Raw genomic sequence first — 14,551 nt, forward strand, 5'->3', positions numbered from 1 at the left:
GCCGACACTTGCCTGTGTATTTTGTTTGTTTGTTATTTTGTTGCTTGTCTGTTTGAGTAGCTGGCTGAAAGCAAAGAAGTAGTAGCCTTACCTTTTATTGGTAACCTAACTGTTACGGTTCATTGTTTCTGAAATAAGAGGCCTGACTGCTATGTTCACAGCAAACTTGAAAAAAAGAAAATATTAAGCCATGGTTTAACTGCACTATAGGTCCTTGTTTACCTGAAATGTGCACTTTATAATTTTATTTTCTACCCATGTTGTTTTTCAATAAAATAAAACATTTGCATAAAGCAAGCCAATCCACTTTCCCATGTTAAGAGCATTAAAACGGAAAAAAAATTATGGAAAAAAACAAATGAAAGGACATATAGAATAGATACAAATTTGCGATTAATCGCGATTAAATATTTTAATCGTTTGACAGAACTAATTATATTATAAGAGAGCTTACTGAGGAAATGAAATTGGACGCAGTGGTAATCACTGTAGCTCTGGCTGTAGAGGAGCAGAGTCGGAGAGCCTTAGAGAAGAACGTCCACATGACAGTGTTGCAGGTGAACAGCAGAGCTCCACACAGCAGCCGCAGGGGGGCGTGAAGCTGGAAAAACACAAACATGGAAAATAGGACAGCAGACGTCAGCTACAGATGTTCACTGTGGTTCAGGTCTTTGGGATGTTTCCTTTTTATTTGTGACTAGACGACATGTACTGTATTGTTCGTATGTCATTCTTTTTTCTCCATTGAACTGTTTCTTGATTGATATAGTAATTCTGTTTAGATTCAAGCCATGTACATGCGGTGCCATTTATGCAGACAGGATTAGTGTGAAAAGCAGCAAGGAGACTAATAAACTTGAGTTAAAAATGTCTCTTCCTGTATCAACATATCAAAATAGCTACTGTAATCAATCTGTGCCCACTTCTGTGAATTTATTGGTTCCAAAGGTACTGAAAGATATGTAACATGAAATTTAAAAAATAACTAAAAGATATACATGTACAGAGGAATACAAAAGAATAAACATCCACAAGGAGGTACTGAAATAAAAAATAACACGCAAAAAGTTATAATTATTATGTGTATTGGAAGGTTTTACAGGACACAAACCAATCTTGTTGTTCAATGCTCTGCGTGGTTTGACGCTATATTGGCTACTCATCTATGATGCCGGAAAATGTAGTTATTCCATATTGAATCCTTTATGAAAAATCTCAGAAAAAAAGCAAGCTGCAGGACCTTAAGACAGAGGATGAAGGTGAATTAGCCACCTGGAGCCACGTTATGACATTGTAAGCCGAAAATATTTGTCCGAGACGGCTCTACCTGAACTGCATGCTAAAGTGTCCAAACACATATTGGAGAGGCTAAAAGACGTCAAAGCTCTGAGTTTCACCACAGATATCTGGAGCTCTGACGTTTCCCCCGTGTCACTTTTGAGCTTAACAGCACACTGGCTGGATGAGAGTTTCGTGCCACACAGTGCAATGTTAAATGCAACAAACTTCCGTGGGTCACACACCAGTGACGCGATTGCAGCTTCCCTAAAAGAAATGCTTGATAGGTGGCAAATTCCTTTGAATAAAGTCCATGTCATTCTGAGGGACAACGCCAGCAACATGCGAAAGGCGATGGACATCATGAGAGTGCGTAGTTTAGGCTGCGTTGCACATACAATGCATCTCGTTGTCATCGAGGGACTTCTATCACAGCGTGCTGTGAGTGATGCCGTTGCAAGTAGGAGACAGATTGTTGGACACTTCAAACATTCCCCGCTAGCTTATTCACGGCTGCAAGATATCCAGCTTGAGATGAACCTACAAGCAAAACGCCTGCAGCAGGACGTCAAAACCAGGTGGAATAGCACCTACTTCATGATCACAAGTCTGGTGGAACAGAAGCGAGCACTGTCTGCTTATACTGCTGACCATGACCTGCCCACAACACTCACGGCAAACCAGTGGGCCTTGCTTGAAAAAACAAAGAACTGTCTAGAACCGTTTGAGGAGTTTACAAGGATGGTGAGCTCAGCCACATCCTCCACTGCTGATGTTATCCCAAGTGTCACCGTTCTGAAACGTATCCTCTCTATGGAAACCGAGGCTGACTCTGGGATTAAAACCATGAAAAGGACGCTCTTAGAAGCTGTTGACAAGCGCCTAAGCACCGCGGAAGACGAACCTCTGTATGTACTTTCCACACTGCTGGACCCAAGATACAAGGACAGGTGAGACTGTAAACTTTTTGTAAGAGATTTTTCACTTGTGAGAAAGATTATTTGACTTTACTAGAACATATAAATATTAAATATTATACAGACATTATAGATGTAACATACAGTAATAACATATTTGAAATTTAAAGTAAGGATAACTGCATATGTGATCTTTTTTTTTTTCATTTCAAGAAGTATTAGGCTAGTTTGCTGAATTTATAACTGAAACCAACATGTTTTATTTTTTCAGATTTTTCACCAGTGCAGACTCTGTCAAGCGTGGGAAAGATGCACTTGCTAAGGAGCTGGAGGAAGATGTGAGGACCACCACTGCTGATGGAGCATCAACGGCTTTGGAGCCACCAGGAAAGGCCCCCCGAGTGGAAACAGCAGCAGCAACTCCAAGCAGCAGCAGCAGCAGTAGCAGCAGCAGCAGCAGGAGCGGCTTCATGAAAGAATTTGGCAAAATTCGGGGGGAGCGAGAAGAAGGTCCTGGTGCAGCAAGCAGCTCTAGTACTGCTGTACAATTGCATGGATATTTTACAGAGGAAACAATTCCTACCACAGATGACCCATACAAATACTGGGGAGTCAACCGCCAGCGCTTTCCTGGCCTTGCTGCTGCTGCCTTCAAATACCTCAGTGCACCCTGCACTAGCGTTGAAAGTGAAAGGCTTTTCAGCACAGTCTCCACCATCATGGACGAGAAGCGAAACAGACTCACAGCCGAGAGAGCAGAAATGCTTGCTTTCCTAAGCAAGAACCTGCCAGTGATGCTTAAGCCTGAGCTTGAGAAGCTTGAGAAATCTGCTTGAGCAGGTCACTGACACTGAGTGTCAGTATGTGTGTGACTTATTAAGCCTCAACAGTTATTGGTGAAAAAACTTGAGAGAAGCTATTGTTTTCTCAATTTCAGCTCCTTTATTATTTATTACAAGTTATAAGTTGGTACTACCTCTAATTTTGTTTTTGTTTGTTTTTACCAAGCTAGAGAAGCTATTGTTTTGTTCAGATGCTTTTGTAATGGATGTTTAATTCCCATTTGCACTAAACTATGTAAAGAGCTGATTGCTATTTATTTTGAAAGTCTTCCAACCAAGCTAGTGAAGCTATTGTTTTCTCAATTTCATCTCCTTTATTATTTATTGCAAGTTACAAGTTGGTACTACCTCTAATTTTGTTTTTGTTTGTTTTTACCAAGCTAGAGAAGCTATTGTTTTGTTCAGATGCTTTTGTAATGGATGTTTAATTCCCATTTGCACTAAACTATGTAAAGAGCTGATTGCTATTTATTTTGAAAGTCTTCCAACCAAGCTAGTGAAGCTATTGTTTTCTCAATTTCAACTCCTTTATTATTTATTGCAAGTTACAAGTTGGTACTACCTCTAATTTTGTTTTTGTTTGTTTTTACCAAGCTAGAGATGATATTGTTTGGTTCAGATGCGTTTGTAATGGATGTTTAATTCCCATTTGCACTAAACTATGTAAAGAGCTGATTGCTATTTATTTTGAAAGTCTTCCAACCAAGCTAGTGAAGCTATTGTTTTCTCAATTTCAGCTCCTTTATTATTTTATTATTTATTTTGTTTTACATTGTATTTGAATCCCTAATTGCACTGACTGAACCAGTCACACTATATTTTTGTGATTAAGATTGTTTTACTGGTGCACAATTATATAATAAATAAGTAATTCAGTACATTTATATCTGTTTATTTGTTTTATAAAAAATAGGAAAGAAATGTTTAAGTCAAGTCTCATGATCCCAGTCTTTTCCCCCCAATGAAACTTACAGTTTGTTACCATAATTTCGCGCTGTTTTTCTATATCGGTATCGGATCGGTATCGGCCGATACTAAACCTCAGATATCGGTATCGGTATCGGAGGTGAAAAAAGCGGATCGGTGCATCCCTAGTTCTTGGATGTGTTATTACTGGCCCTGGTGTTATTCCTTTAGAGGTACAATGTGCTGTGATGGAACTAACTATGTTAATGTGACATTTTCAATAAAGAAGGGAAGTAGAATTAACATCCTCATTAATATTTTTAGAAACTGAAAATTTCTGAGGAATAATCTGTGGAAAGGTGATTCTTACATGTGAGCTCTGGGCTTTGTTATTGCGTTCTTGTACCTTGAACACTCCTGAAAATTGAAAACTTCCATTGATCACACTGCAAACATGAGGACATTTAAAAAAAACATTATGAGGATGCTGGGTCAGTTTGATGGTCCTTGCTAACTTCTTGAGTTCATACTGAATACCATTTTTGCAATGTAAAAATCTTCCCTATTCCTAAATGGATTCTAAATAAATAAGTGCACCTGTTCAGATAATACAGGGTACATAGACAGTAGTGCTGCAAACTCTGTAACCAATCAGTGGAGCGAGAATTGTGATTCCGTTTTTCAGTTTACCATTCTCATCTACATTGTGAAGCCATGGCCAGATACTCACATCACTTTATGAGGACACACAGGCCTTTTTAAGCCTCCTCAAACAGATGCTACAAATAGATTTAGAATAGAAATTACTATTAGGTAATAACGAAGGTATCTATAAAATTGAAAACATTTCACTCTTATCCTAACCGAATGATCACAATTAAGGTAATAGAAGTTAATTGCATAGTCAAAAATGGTGATTGTAGAACAGACTGTAGTATTGTCTACCATGTTTACATATTTGCTATGTCTAATATCCATGTTTACGAAGTATTTTTAAACCACGTGGAAACTAACCAGATTTAAGGATGGGTCACATCAAATTAAGATTTTATCTTTTTTACCATAATCCTTATGACTCTGCATTATTTATACCTGCTCTGGGCTCAAGTTAATAGCCAATCATCTCTGTAGGAGGAGAGTTGGATGTCTAGAATCCCATTTTTTAAATATTTTTCCTCTCGACAAAAGGTAAAAGCAGATCCTTGCTTTTAACTTAAAAGTGTTTTTTCTCCTTTAACATGGCTCTACTTCATTAATTCGGGTGAAATTTGACAGATTATAGCTCATCCAGTCCTTTTTACCTTCAAAAGTACCTTTTAGGGGCTATTAGACATGTAGTTCTTTTGAACTGGGGCTGCATTTTAAAAGAAATTTGAAGAAAGTAATTTTTGTGCTTTCCTAGTTGTATTGGTTTGTGTTCTTTTCCAGTTATATGACATTAATTATATGTATTTGTTTTTCAAAAGGTTTAAAACAGAGCCAGGGCATACATACATTTAATTACATCATGTTTTTCTCAGTAACCTTCTGATATCAATTTAACATGCATTGACTATTCCTCATATTATCAGTCTTCTCTAAAATAAAGTACAACGTTGAGAAAGGGACAAAAGATGGAACTGTTTCTTACCCAGTCACAATCTGTAGTTCCACCGTATTTTTCCATCGTTAAGCTACACACATCTCTTATGTAGTCCGCACCAAGGGAAAGCTTTGCAGACAGAGACGCGGCCGCACTCAAAAACCCCGCTAACAACGCGCAAACAGACCAAGAAAGCATACTTGACGTGGGTATAATGAGTGTCTCTTTTGAATTGAAGGCTATAGTCCCTGGTTTGTTTCCAGTAGTATTTAGAAGAAACATCTGCTAAATGAACGTCAACAGTTATCATTTCAAGCAAGCAAGCAACACGGTGACGACAAAACCCAAACCTTCAATTACTAGGGCCGTGTTCCATTAAGCTCGGCCCTCGTAACGCCGTAGGAAAACGTCTACAGATTGGACGGTTCTATGTGTCCGACACAGTAAAAACTATAGCTTTCACTACTGTTGGTATCCGGAAGGGCCATCTTGGATTTTGAAGCTGGGGGTGGTGAGGTTCCTCAGACCTTCCTAGCCGACTTGATGGGGCGTTCCAGTTGCAACTTCCGTCTCGTGGGTTGGAAATTCCGAGCTTTGATGTTTATGAAACGGGGCATAGTGCCCAATTCATGCTTCAGCCTCGAAGCTACGCCGTAGGTATGCTTAATAAGGGGCCGATAATCCATAGTTGTGGGTAGGAATGTGAGTCGCGCTGCAATTACACCGCCGAAACGCTTTTGGCGGTAGAGTTTCTGTGTTTAGTGACTTCCGTGCCTCACGGACAGTCAAAGCGACCTCCACTACACGGCACGCCTACTACATGCCACGACCACGCATTATGTGAAAGACACGTACGGCTCTCTAGTGGCTGCAGGTCTGTAGTATTTAGTCCCAAATGTTAAAATAATTGTTTTAATAATTTTTAACACCAACATTTTAATTTAAATTAAAATTGGAAAAAAATACAATACATCATAAAAAACAAACGTTAGAACACTTTGTATAAAAAAAGAGAACACTAATATCCAGACTTTACATGGTAAATTTAAATCTTGGCTCATCCTCCAGCAACACTAAAGAAAGCATTATCCCTTTTGAAATTGACTTTCGGATGCAAAGATGTCCGTTAGTGTCTCTGCTCGCTGCCCCCTGAGCAGCTTAATGTCCTCACCTGTTACCAGAGTGAATAGTTTATGACTGAGGTCTGCATAGGACAGCAATATGAAAGGAAAGTAGGCTACCATCCAAAAACAAACATGAAATGACTTACATTATCTGTTAAATTGTTAACAGGGTCTGCAAAGTAGTAAAGCTGGCAGTCACTGAAATCCAACAAACACATTATATGTTGTACATTACAGTTAATTTAGCTGATCAGTTCAAAGTGTAGGACTCGTCTACAATCAATGTCTAATGAGCTTGTTTTGCCCTCTGGGTTCGGTGTCCTCAACCTGTGAGTGTTGGGAGAGACAACTCTCTCAAATGTATTGAGTTCAGGTTGTACAGTGTTGCTGTCCTTTTATGCAGTATATTGTACGTTTAAAATATATACATTAGAATTAAAACAAAAGGAACAACAGAAAAGTTAAGAAGTTGACAAAAACATTAACATCAAAGAGTGGGAGAGACACATACAATTTGTGGGGTCAAAGTCTTAAGTCGTTTCTCCATGTAATTAAAAAAGGGATAATCAATAAGACATTCAAGAAATGTACCTGCATTGCAGGTTGTAAGTTCATCTATCTTTACTATATATTTACATTGTTTATAAGAAAATATTTTATTATAATTAATAATTTTATTTTTAATTATATAATTCAAAACAATGGCTGGTATCTCTGTATTCAGGGCAATGTCCATCATTTTACTTAACCAATAGAGATAAAGCAAAAGTCGCAACATTGTAGCTTCAAAATTTGTTTTCTTATATTTGGGGCTTTTAACAGACATTGTCAAATAATTCCTGGCATGGCTGATGAATCTGAGTTCAGTGATCTTAGACATTAAAATCATATATTACAAATAAGCAAACTAGAAATTGGTGACAGTTTACACCCAAATGCTAAGGTCACTGTGACCTGAAAATAACATTTAAAGGGCTCATATTTGACACCTTTCTGGGATTTAATTTGAGGCATTGGTACACCTAAGATGATCTATCAGTGGTTTAAAGTCGAAATAACTGCTGCAATGTGTATTTCCATGTCATCTCTTCTGCCCATAGACTGAAAACGCAACTATGCAATGTCTGTTTCCCCAGGAGGGGATGTAGTCTGACCATGGGTGACAGATTTCAGATGATGTGTGTGTATTTATATGTATATAAAAATAAAACTACATTATCTTCATCTTTTCTCTTACAACTTGACTTGCTAGTTTAGCGAGAGTAGTACGTATCAGCCCTCTCTCCCTGGCGATTCATCTACTCCTTACTCGAATCAAAAATATGTTAAGTGAAGACAGGATAAATACATACAGGTTCATATTTCGCAATATTTTCACAGACCAATTTGAACAATCTTTTCAGTCGTGTACAGTCAGTTTCTATGGGGTACGTCCCGAATATATCTGATGGTGTGTGTTTTCTATGACCTGCATGAGTTGTGGTGATAACATATGTATTAAGAGCGCATCACAGCACAAACTAAGGTAGACAAGGTTATTTTGACATTTAAACATGGGCATTCAATGTGTTTCACTCGCTAAAGTATTGATACCGAATGTATAATAAACATAAACAATTCTTTTGAGGTTTTCCACAGGCCAGTGTTCCAGATTAACTGGTGATCATGGCCACTGGTGCTATGTTGTCTTTATTCCAGATGTTGCTGGTCGGTTGCAGACTCGGTGGCAGATTTGTCATTTTCACAAAGCGCCTGTGTGTCAAGTGTGGTGATTTAATGAAGGTGACGTTGAATTAAACATCAAACAAAGAAACCTTCATGAGTTAATGTAATGTGTCCGAGGCAACATCACATTGAGCAGGCACGTGCACAGATATACCCCTAGTGGTGCTCAAGCACTGGCCCTTTTGCCCTGGATGAGAAAAGTGCCCCTTCGGCTAGAGCCCAATTTTTCCTTCATTCATCAATATTTAAGAATACAAATTACTGTCTCTGTCATCAATTCCCCCCAAATGTATTTTGATATCTGACGGGGCATTTATTTGAGTTCTTATGAGAATTTCGCCCCGACTTGCTCCGCTGGATTCACAATATCTCTCTGTGTTTTTTATTTATTTATTATTATTTTTTTTTATTTCATGAATAATTTTGGCGATGGGTGGCATTTTTTTTTGGTTTGAGCACCTGCACCCCGAAATGTCTATGCACGTGCCTGACATTGAGACAACAATATAAATCATATGGGTAAAAAATAAAGATGGTGTAAAAATCTTGAAAGGGTTTCGAAACGATGAGCCAAAGCAGTATTAGCTTCCGGCCTGATGACGATCTGTCTGCCTGTCTGTAACAGAAATGTCGAGAAGTTCTCAACCTGGCTTGAGTATATGGTGGAACCCAGGCCACAGTCCCAGAGCTTGATGCTCTGTCCCTATCCAGGTCCAACTTAATATATCCTGATCTGGTGTCTGAGCCAGTGGAGGCACAACAGCAGAAGGCTTAGCTGAGGGAATAAAGATGAAAAAAACCATAATTGGTAACATGTAGTCGTATAGACATGTAGATTGCATAATAGATGAAAACAATTTGGAGTAAGGTTAACATCTTCGGGGACCTTATGAAAACATCTCAGGGGTAGAGAGGCTAGTCTGAGTGTAATAACATTTATTATCGTTATTATAGACTGTATAATAAAGGACAATTTTCTGTGTTTAACTAATAATTAAATGCACAATATGTTACTTCTTCTGCTAGGAATCTTTGAATCAAAACGATGAAAACAGAAGAAATAGGTTGATGGCATTATGAAGTGTCGATGTGTTTTTGGTGGAAATGGTGTTTGTGTCTTTGATGAAAACAACAACCAAATCTAGCTTAAGTGCCTCAAGCAGAAGTCATCACGAACTAGTCAACATTTTATTTACATCATGTTTAACTACATTCAACGACTTCCTTTCTCACATATCAAACTTAAACATTATAGCAACTGGTGCCTGTAAAAGCCCCGTTACTTGAATACAATTTTGGATTTCTCTAACTTCTCTTGGTTGGAGATTTGTTGGAAAAATTCCGATAATGTAGATATACAAATCAACAACACATATATGTAGATGTAGTAATTATTACACTTTTTAATGTTGAAACGTTACATATTATAGGTTTAAAAACAGACTTATGGAAACATCTTACTGTGCGGTGGCTCAGCTGTACTAGGGGCTGGTCTGAGCACAACAGAAGGACCTGCTAAGACAGGGGTAGACAACCTTTACTATCGAAAGAGCCATTTTGTCCCCTCTTCCCCCAAATTAAATCTGTCTGGAGCCGCAAAACATATTTGATAACACAGGTTATAAAGTTATATATATAGTTATACAATATATATAAAAACTATACTTTGTTGCATTTATTAAACTATAGAACGACCAAAAAAACTGTTGACATTTAACTGCTATTTTTACCTGTTACAAAAAAGGAAAACACCAATGTTTGTTTATTCCTCGCCACATATCAAGCATACAGGTAAGCCAACATCGTTGGCAGTGAAAGCAAATTAATCTGAATTAAACTCTATTTTCCTCCCAGACTTTTCTTTTTGGGGATTTGTGCCTGGTTAGTTTACCGAGGCCATTGCTCGGGAACTCTAGATAAGCGACCTGCAGGGAAGAGCGCTGGGCCGTGATAGGATGTGACGCATATTTTAGTTGACGTAATATTAAAATAAAACTTGATTCTGCTCTGATCTGGACGGTGTGGCCTAGGGGGTAGAGTGCTCGTTCTCCAACAATAAGGTTGCCGGTTCAAACCCCACTCTTCCCCATCTGCATGCTGAAGTGTCTTTGGCAATACACTCATAAATGTTGAGTGTACTAATTGTAAGTCGCTTTGGACAAAAAGCGTCAGTTAAATGACATGTAATGTAATCAAGATGCTGCAGCGCTGTGGCGCTGATCTCTGAGCAGCTGAGACGAGAGAAACTCTTTGTTTCCACTGTTAAGAAGCAGCCGGTCAGTCATTTAGCGGCTGCTTGACGTGAACGACCTCTGATCTCACTGTGTGCGTCTCTGAGCGAGCGAGCGCGTGAGCCCCGGGGCCTGTGTGTGTCCCCGCTATCTGGGAGCGCGTGCACACACACACACACACACACACATTCACCCGCTCCCGGTATTTCATGACGGCTTGATATGATGATTTAAAAAATGAACGTGAACGTGACGTTCAGTCATGTTCATCATATGAAAACCGATTCGTTATGTTCACTGTTCGTGAAAAATATGCGCAACGTGCACTGTACAGGGAGCCACTGCAGAGGGGCTGAAGAGCCGCAGGTTGCTGACCCCTGCACTAGACAGTAAGATGTTTCCATAAGTTCCTTGAAGATGTTAATCTTCCCCCAAACTGCTTCATCTATTATACAATCTATATGCTTAAACGACTACTTTTATCTTTATTCCTTCAGCAAAGCATTCTGCTGTTATGCCCCACCTCAGACACCAGATCAGGATTTAAAAGTTCGACCTGCTCTTTTCATCAGAAAGTGTGGATATGGACAGAGCATCAATCTCTGGGACTGTGGCCTGGGCTCCACCATATACTCAAGTCAGGTTGAGAAGTTCTCGACATATATGTTACAGACAGATTTCTGGAATATTAAATAGATCGATTGTTTACATATTCATTGTTTAATGGAGCATTTTCTGTTTTTAATTTGTGTTAAGTCCTGTATGTTGCTTTTAAGTAAAAACCTTGTTTCACTTGATTTCATCTTCATTTGCTTATTTTCAATAAGAAGAAATGGCCAAATAGGGTTAATAAAATTCTTGAATACAACAGTGTGACAGTTCTGATTAGAAATATGCTCTCAGGGTATTACTGCATACTATATTGTACTGATATTACTTACTATACTGATGTGTAAATTTTTCAGAGTGAAATGATGTTGAGTCTAAACTACTTGTCATTTGAAACTAATTTAAAGGGGACATATTATGAAAATTCCACTTTTGTAGTGCTTCTACACGTTAATCTGGCATGTCTACCGTCCCAAAAACTCTGGAAAAAACCAACTCCCGCGATTTGTTAGCTAAATTTAAGGAAATAATTCCGATTACATTTAAACCCGTATTATCCGTAGATATAAACATCAAATTCTTTAAAAACCCGAGCTCCATTGGGATCGACCACCTCGTCCATAGCTCTGCAGACTCATTACGATTAACATTAGACGCAATAGCGCCTCTAAAAAAGAAAAATGGCAAATATAGTAAATTAGCTCTGTGGTATAATTCCCAGACAAATGAGTTAAAACAATTATCAAGAAAACTAGAAAGGAAGTGGCGCTCCAGCAACCATGTTTAAAGCCTCATAGACTGGAAGAATAGTGTTAAAGAATATAAAAAGGCTCTCCCCAAGGCAAGAGCTGCCTACTATTCAAAACTAATAGAAGAGAATAAAAACAACCCCAGGTTTCTCTTCAGCACTGTAGCCAGGCTGACAGAGAGTCACACCTCCACCGAACCCAGTATTCCTTGATCCCTAAATAGCAATATCTTTATGACCTTTTTTAATGATAAAATTCTAACTATTAGAAATAAAATCAACCATCTCCTGCCCTCAATTGGCACTAATAGCCTCCCAACAACAGAGATCTCAGAAACGGCTGAGAATCCTTCCCATTACTTAGACAGCTTCTCTCTGATCACCCGTGATCAGTTTACCAAAATAATCTCAGGTTCTAAACTAACAACCTGTATCTTAGATCACATTCCTACAAAATTAACTAAAGAAATTCTGCCCCTAATTGATAGTTCGTTACTTAACACAATCAATCTGTCATTATCGAGCATGTTTCAAGGACATAAAAACCTGGATGACCCGCAATTTTCTCTTATTAAACACAGATAAAACAGAGGTTATAATACTTGGCCCTAAACATCTTAGAGATGCATTATCTCATGATATAGCTGCGCTAGACGGCATTGCCCTTGCTTCCAATGAAACAGTCAGGAACTTGGGAGTGATCTTCAATCCTGATTTATCCTTTAATAGTCACTTAAAACCAATTTCTAGGACCGCCTTTTTCCACCTGCGTAATATCTCAAAAATCAGACATGTCCTTTCGCAAAAAGATGCAGAAAAACTAGTCCATGCCTTTGTTACATCAGGACTTGACTATTGTAATTCATTATTATCAGGCTCCAGCAGTAAGTCGTTAAAGACTCTACAGCTTGTCCAAAATGCCGCAGCACGTGTCCTGACGAGAACCAAGAAAAGAGAGCACATTTCTCTAGTATTAGCATCGCTACTCTGGCTTCCAGTTAAATCTAGAATAGAATTTAAAATTCTCCTCCTCACCTTCAAGGCCCTTAATAATATAGCGCCTTTATATCTTTAAGAGTTGTTAGTACCTTATCAACCCACTAGAGCACTTCGCTCCCAGAATTCAGGCCTACTTGTCGTCCCTAAAGTTTCTAAAAGTAGAGTAGGAGCCAGAGCTTTTAGCCATCAAGCCCCTCTGCTGTGGAATAAACTACCACTTTCAATTCGGGAGGCAGACACCATCTGTTCGTTTAAGAGTAGGCTCAAATCCTTCCTTTTTGATAAAGTTTATAGTTAGAGCTAATTAGTGCGGCAGAACATAACTTGTTCTATTTTCTAAAATAGGAAGCGTTTAGTCTAAAAAGGCATAGAGGTATTGATGGCTGATCTACTGAGTGGGCCACATGGTTTTCATCGTACTATCATACAAACCAGTAGCCAGTCAGATTTACCTTGAGCCTCAGTGTAGCCCCACGTTCAGCCTTTATCATTGTATCATTGATTACAAGGCAAAACCGCTGATGCGGCAAAGGGAATTTATGACACATGACACACGGAGCTTCTCCTTCCTCTTCTCCATCCCTATCCCCCTTCCCCGGAATCCCTTTGCTTTATCACCCGCAGATCCAGGTCCTCTGTGGCCGCACCATGGATTGTGGTTTGTGGATCGTGCATCGGGGGTCGCGCTGGTGGATCCAGTGTAGCGGATTTGGTGTCGTGTGGGCTGATCGTGGTGGTGGTGGCGGACCCTGTGTCGCGTTGGCATTGGGTACGGGCGGTGGACCAGGACTGCGGCGGTCGCTCGTGGTGGGTCCTGGTGGGCGGCGGTGGACGGTGACTGAGGACTGGAGTGGCGTCTGGTCTGGATGGTGGATCGTGGTCCTGCTGGTTGCTGACCATGGACTGTGATTGCAGCGGGACTGCTTGGCATGTCATGTTGGGGTTGTCCTTCGGGATGTTTACCCTCATAAAATGCTGCTAAAAACTGTAATCTTGATGATGTTTTACTACACGTGGCATCTATTGCACTTCTGTCCGTCCTGCGAGAGGGATCCCTCACATGTGGCGTAGGTTTCTACGTATTTTTACCCTGTAAAAGGGTTTTTAAGTAGTATCTGTTATTAGTGATGGCGAGATGAAGCATCATGCAGCATTGACGCTTTCCATCTTATTGGTTCACTCATGGGCCGAGCTTCATGGTGTTTAATTTGCTCTATTGCGCCATCAAGTGGACAATAAATGTAAAACAAGCAGAGTGATTATAATGACAACATGGGTTCGAATTGAATAAATGAATGACTGATGTTTGTGTTGCCAATACATAAATTATGAACTCATTAATATGGTGTCTGTCTTTATGATACAATGGTGGGGTCAAAAGGGAAAGTGAAAACAAATTGGGCAGAGGGTTGTGATGTGACTGTGCTTGTGTTACTAGGGACAACAAATAACACGTAAAATATGGACATATTCATTTTTATTTAAGAATTACAACTTTTCCACAGTGCTGGGTTTCAGGCGGTTTATTTTTCTTTGCAAACAAACGCGCAATAAAGTCCAAAGTCCACAAAATGTGAGGGGGGTTCCATT

The 14,551-nt window shown here is 39.3% G+C and overlaps 1 protein-coding gene across 1 annotated transcript in view; it reads right to left on the reverse strand.

Moving 5' to 3' along the window:
* LOC128448850 (transmembrane protein 42) overlaps positions 1-6,332 on the reverse strand; it is a 20,057-nt gene extending 13,725 nt beyond the window's left edge. Inside the window, exons 1-2 of the mRNA XM_053431667.1 lie at positions 5,574-6,332; positions 455-601 (exon numbers count right to left, since the gene is read on the reverse strand). Of these exons, the coding sequence (XP_053287642.1) occupies positions 455-601; positions 5,574-5,807 (381 nt within the window). The 5' untranslated portion in view covers positions 5,808-6,332. The remainder of the gene's footprint in view (positions 1-454; positions 602-5,573) is intronic.
* Positions 6,333-14,551: the final 8,219 nt, after the last annotated feature.

Source organism: Pleuronectes platessa, chromosome 10 (assembly GCF_947347685.1).
Source record: "Pleuronectes platessa chromosome 10, fPlePla1.1, whole genome shotgun sequence".
Taxonomy (NCBI): Eukaryota; Metazoa; Chordata; class Actinopteri; order Pleuronectiformes; family Pleuronectidae; genus Pleuronectes; species Pleuronectes platessa.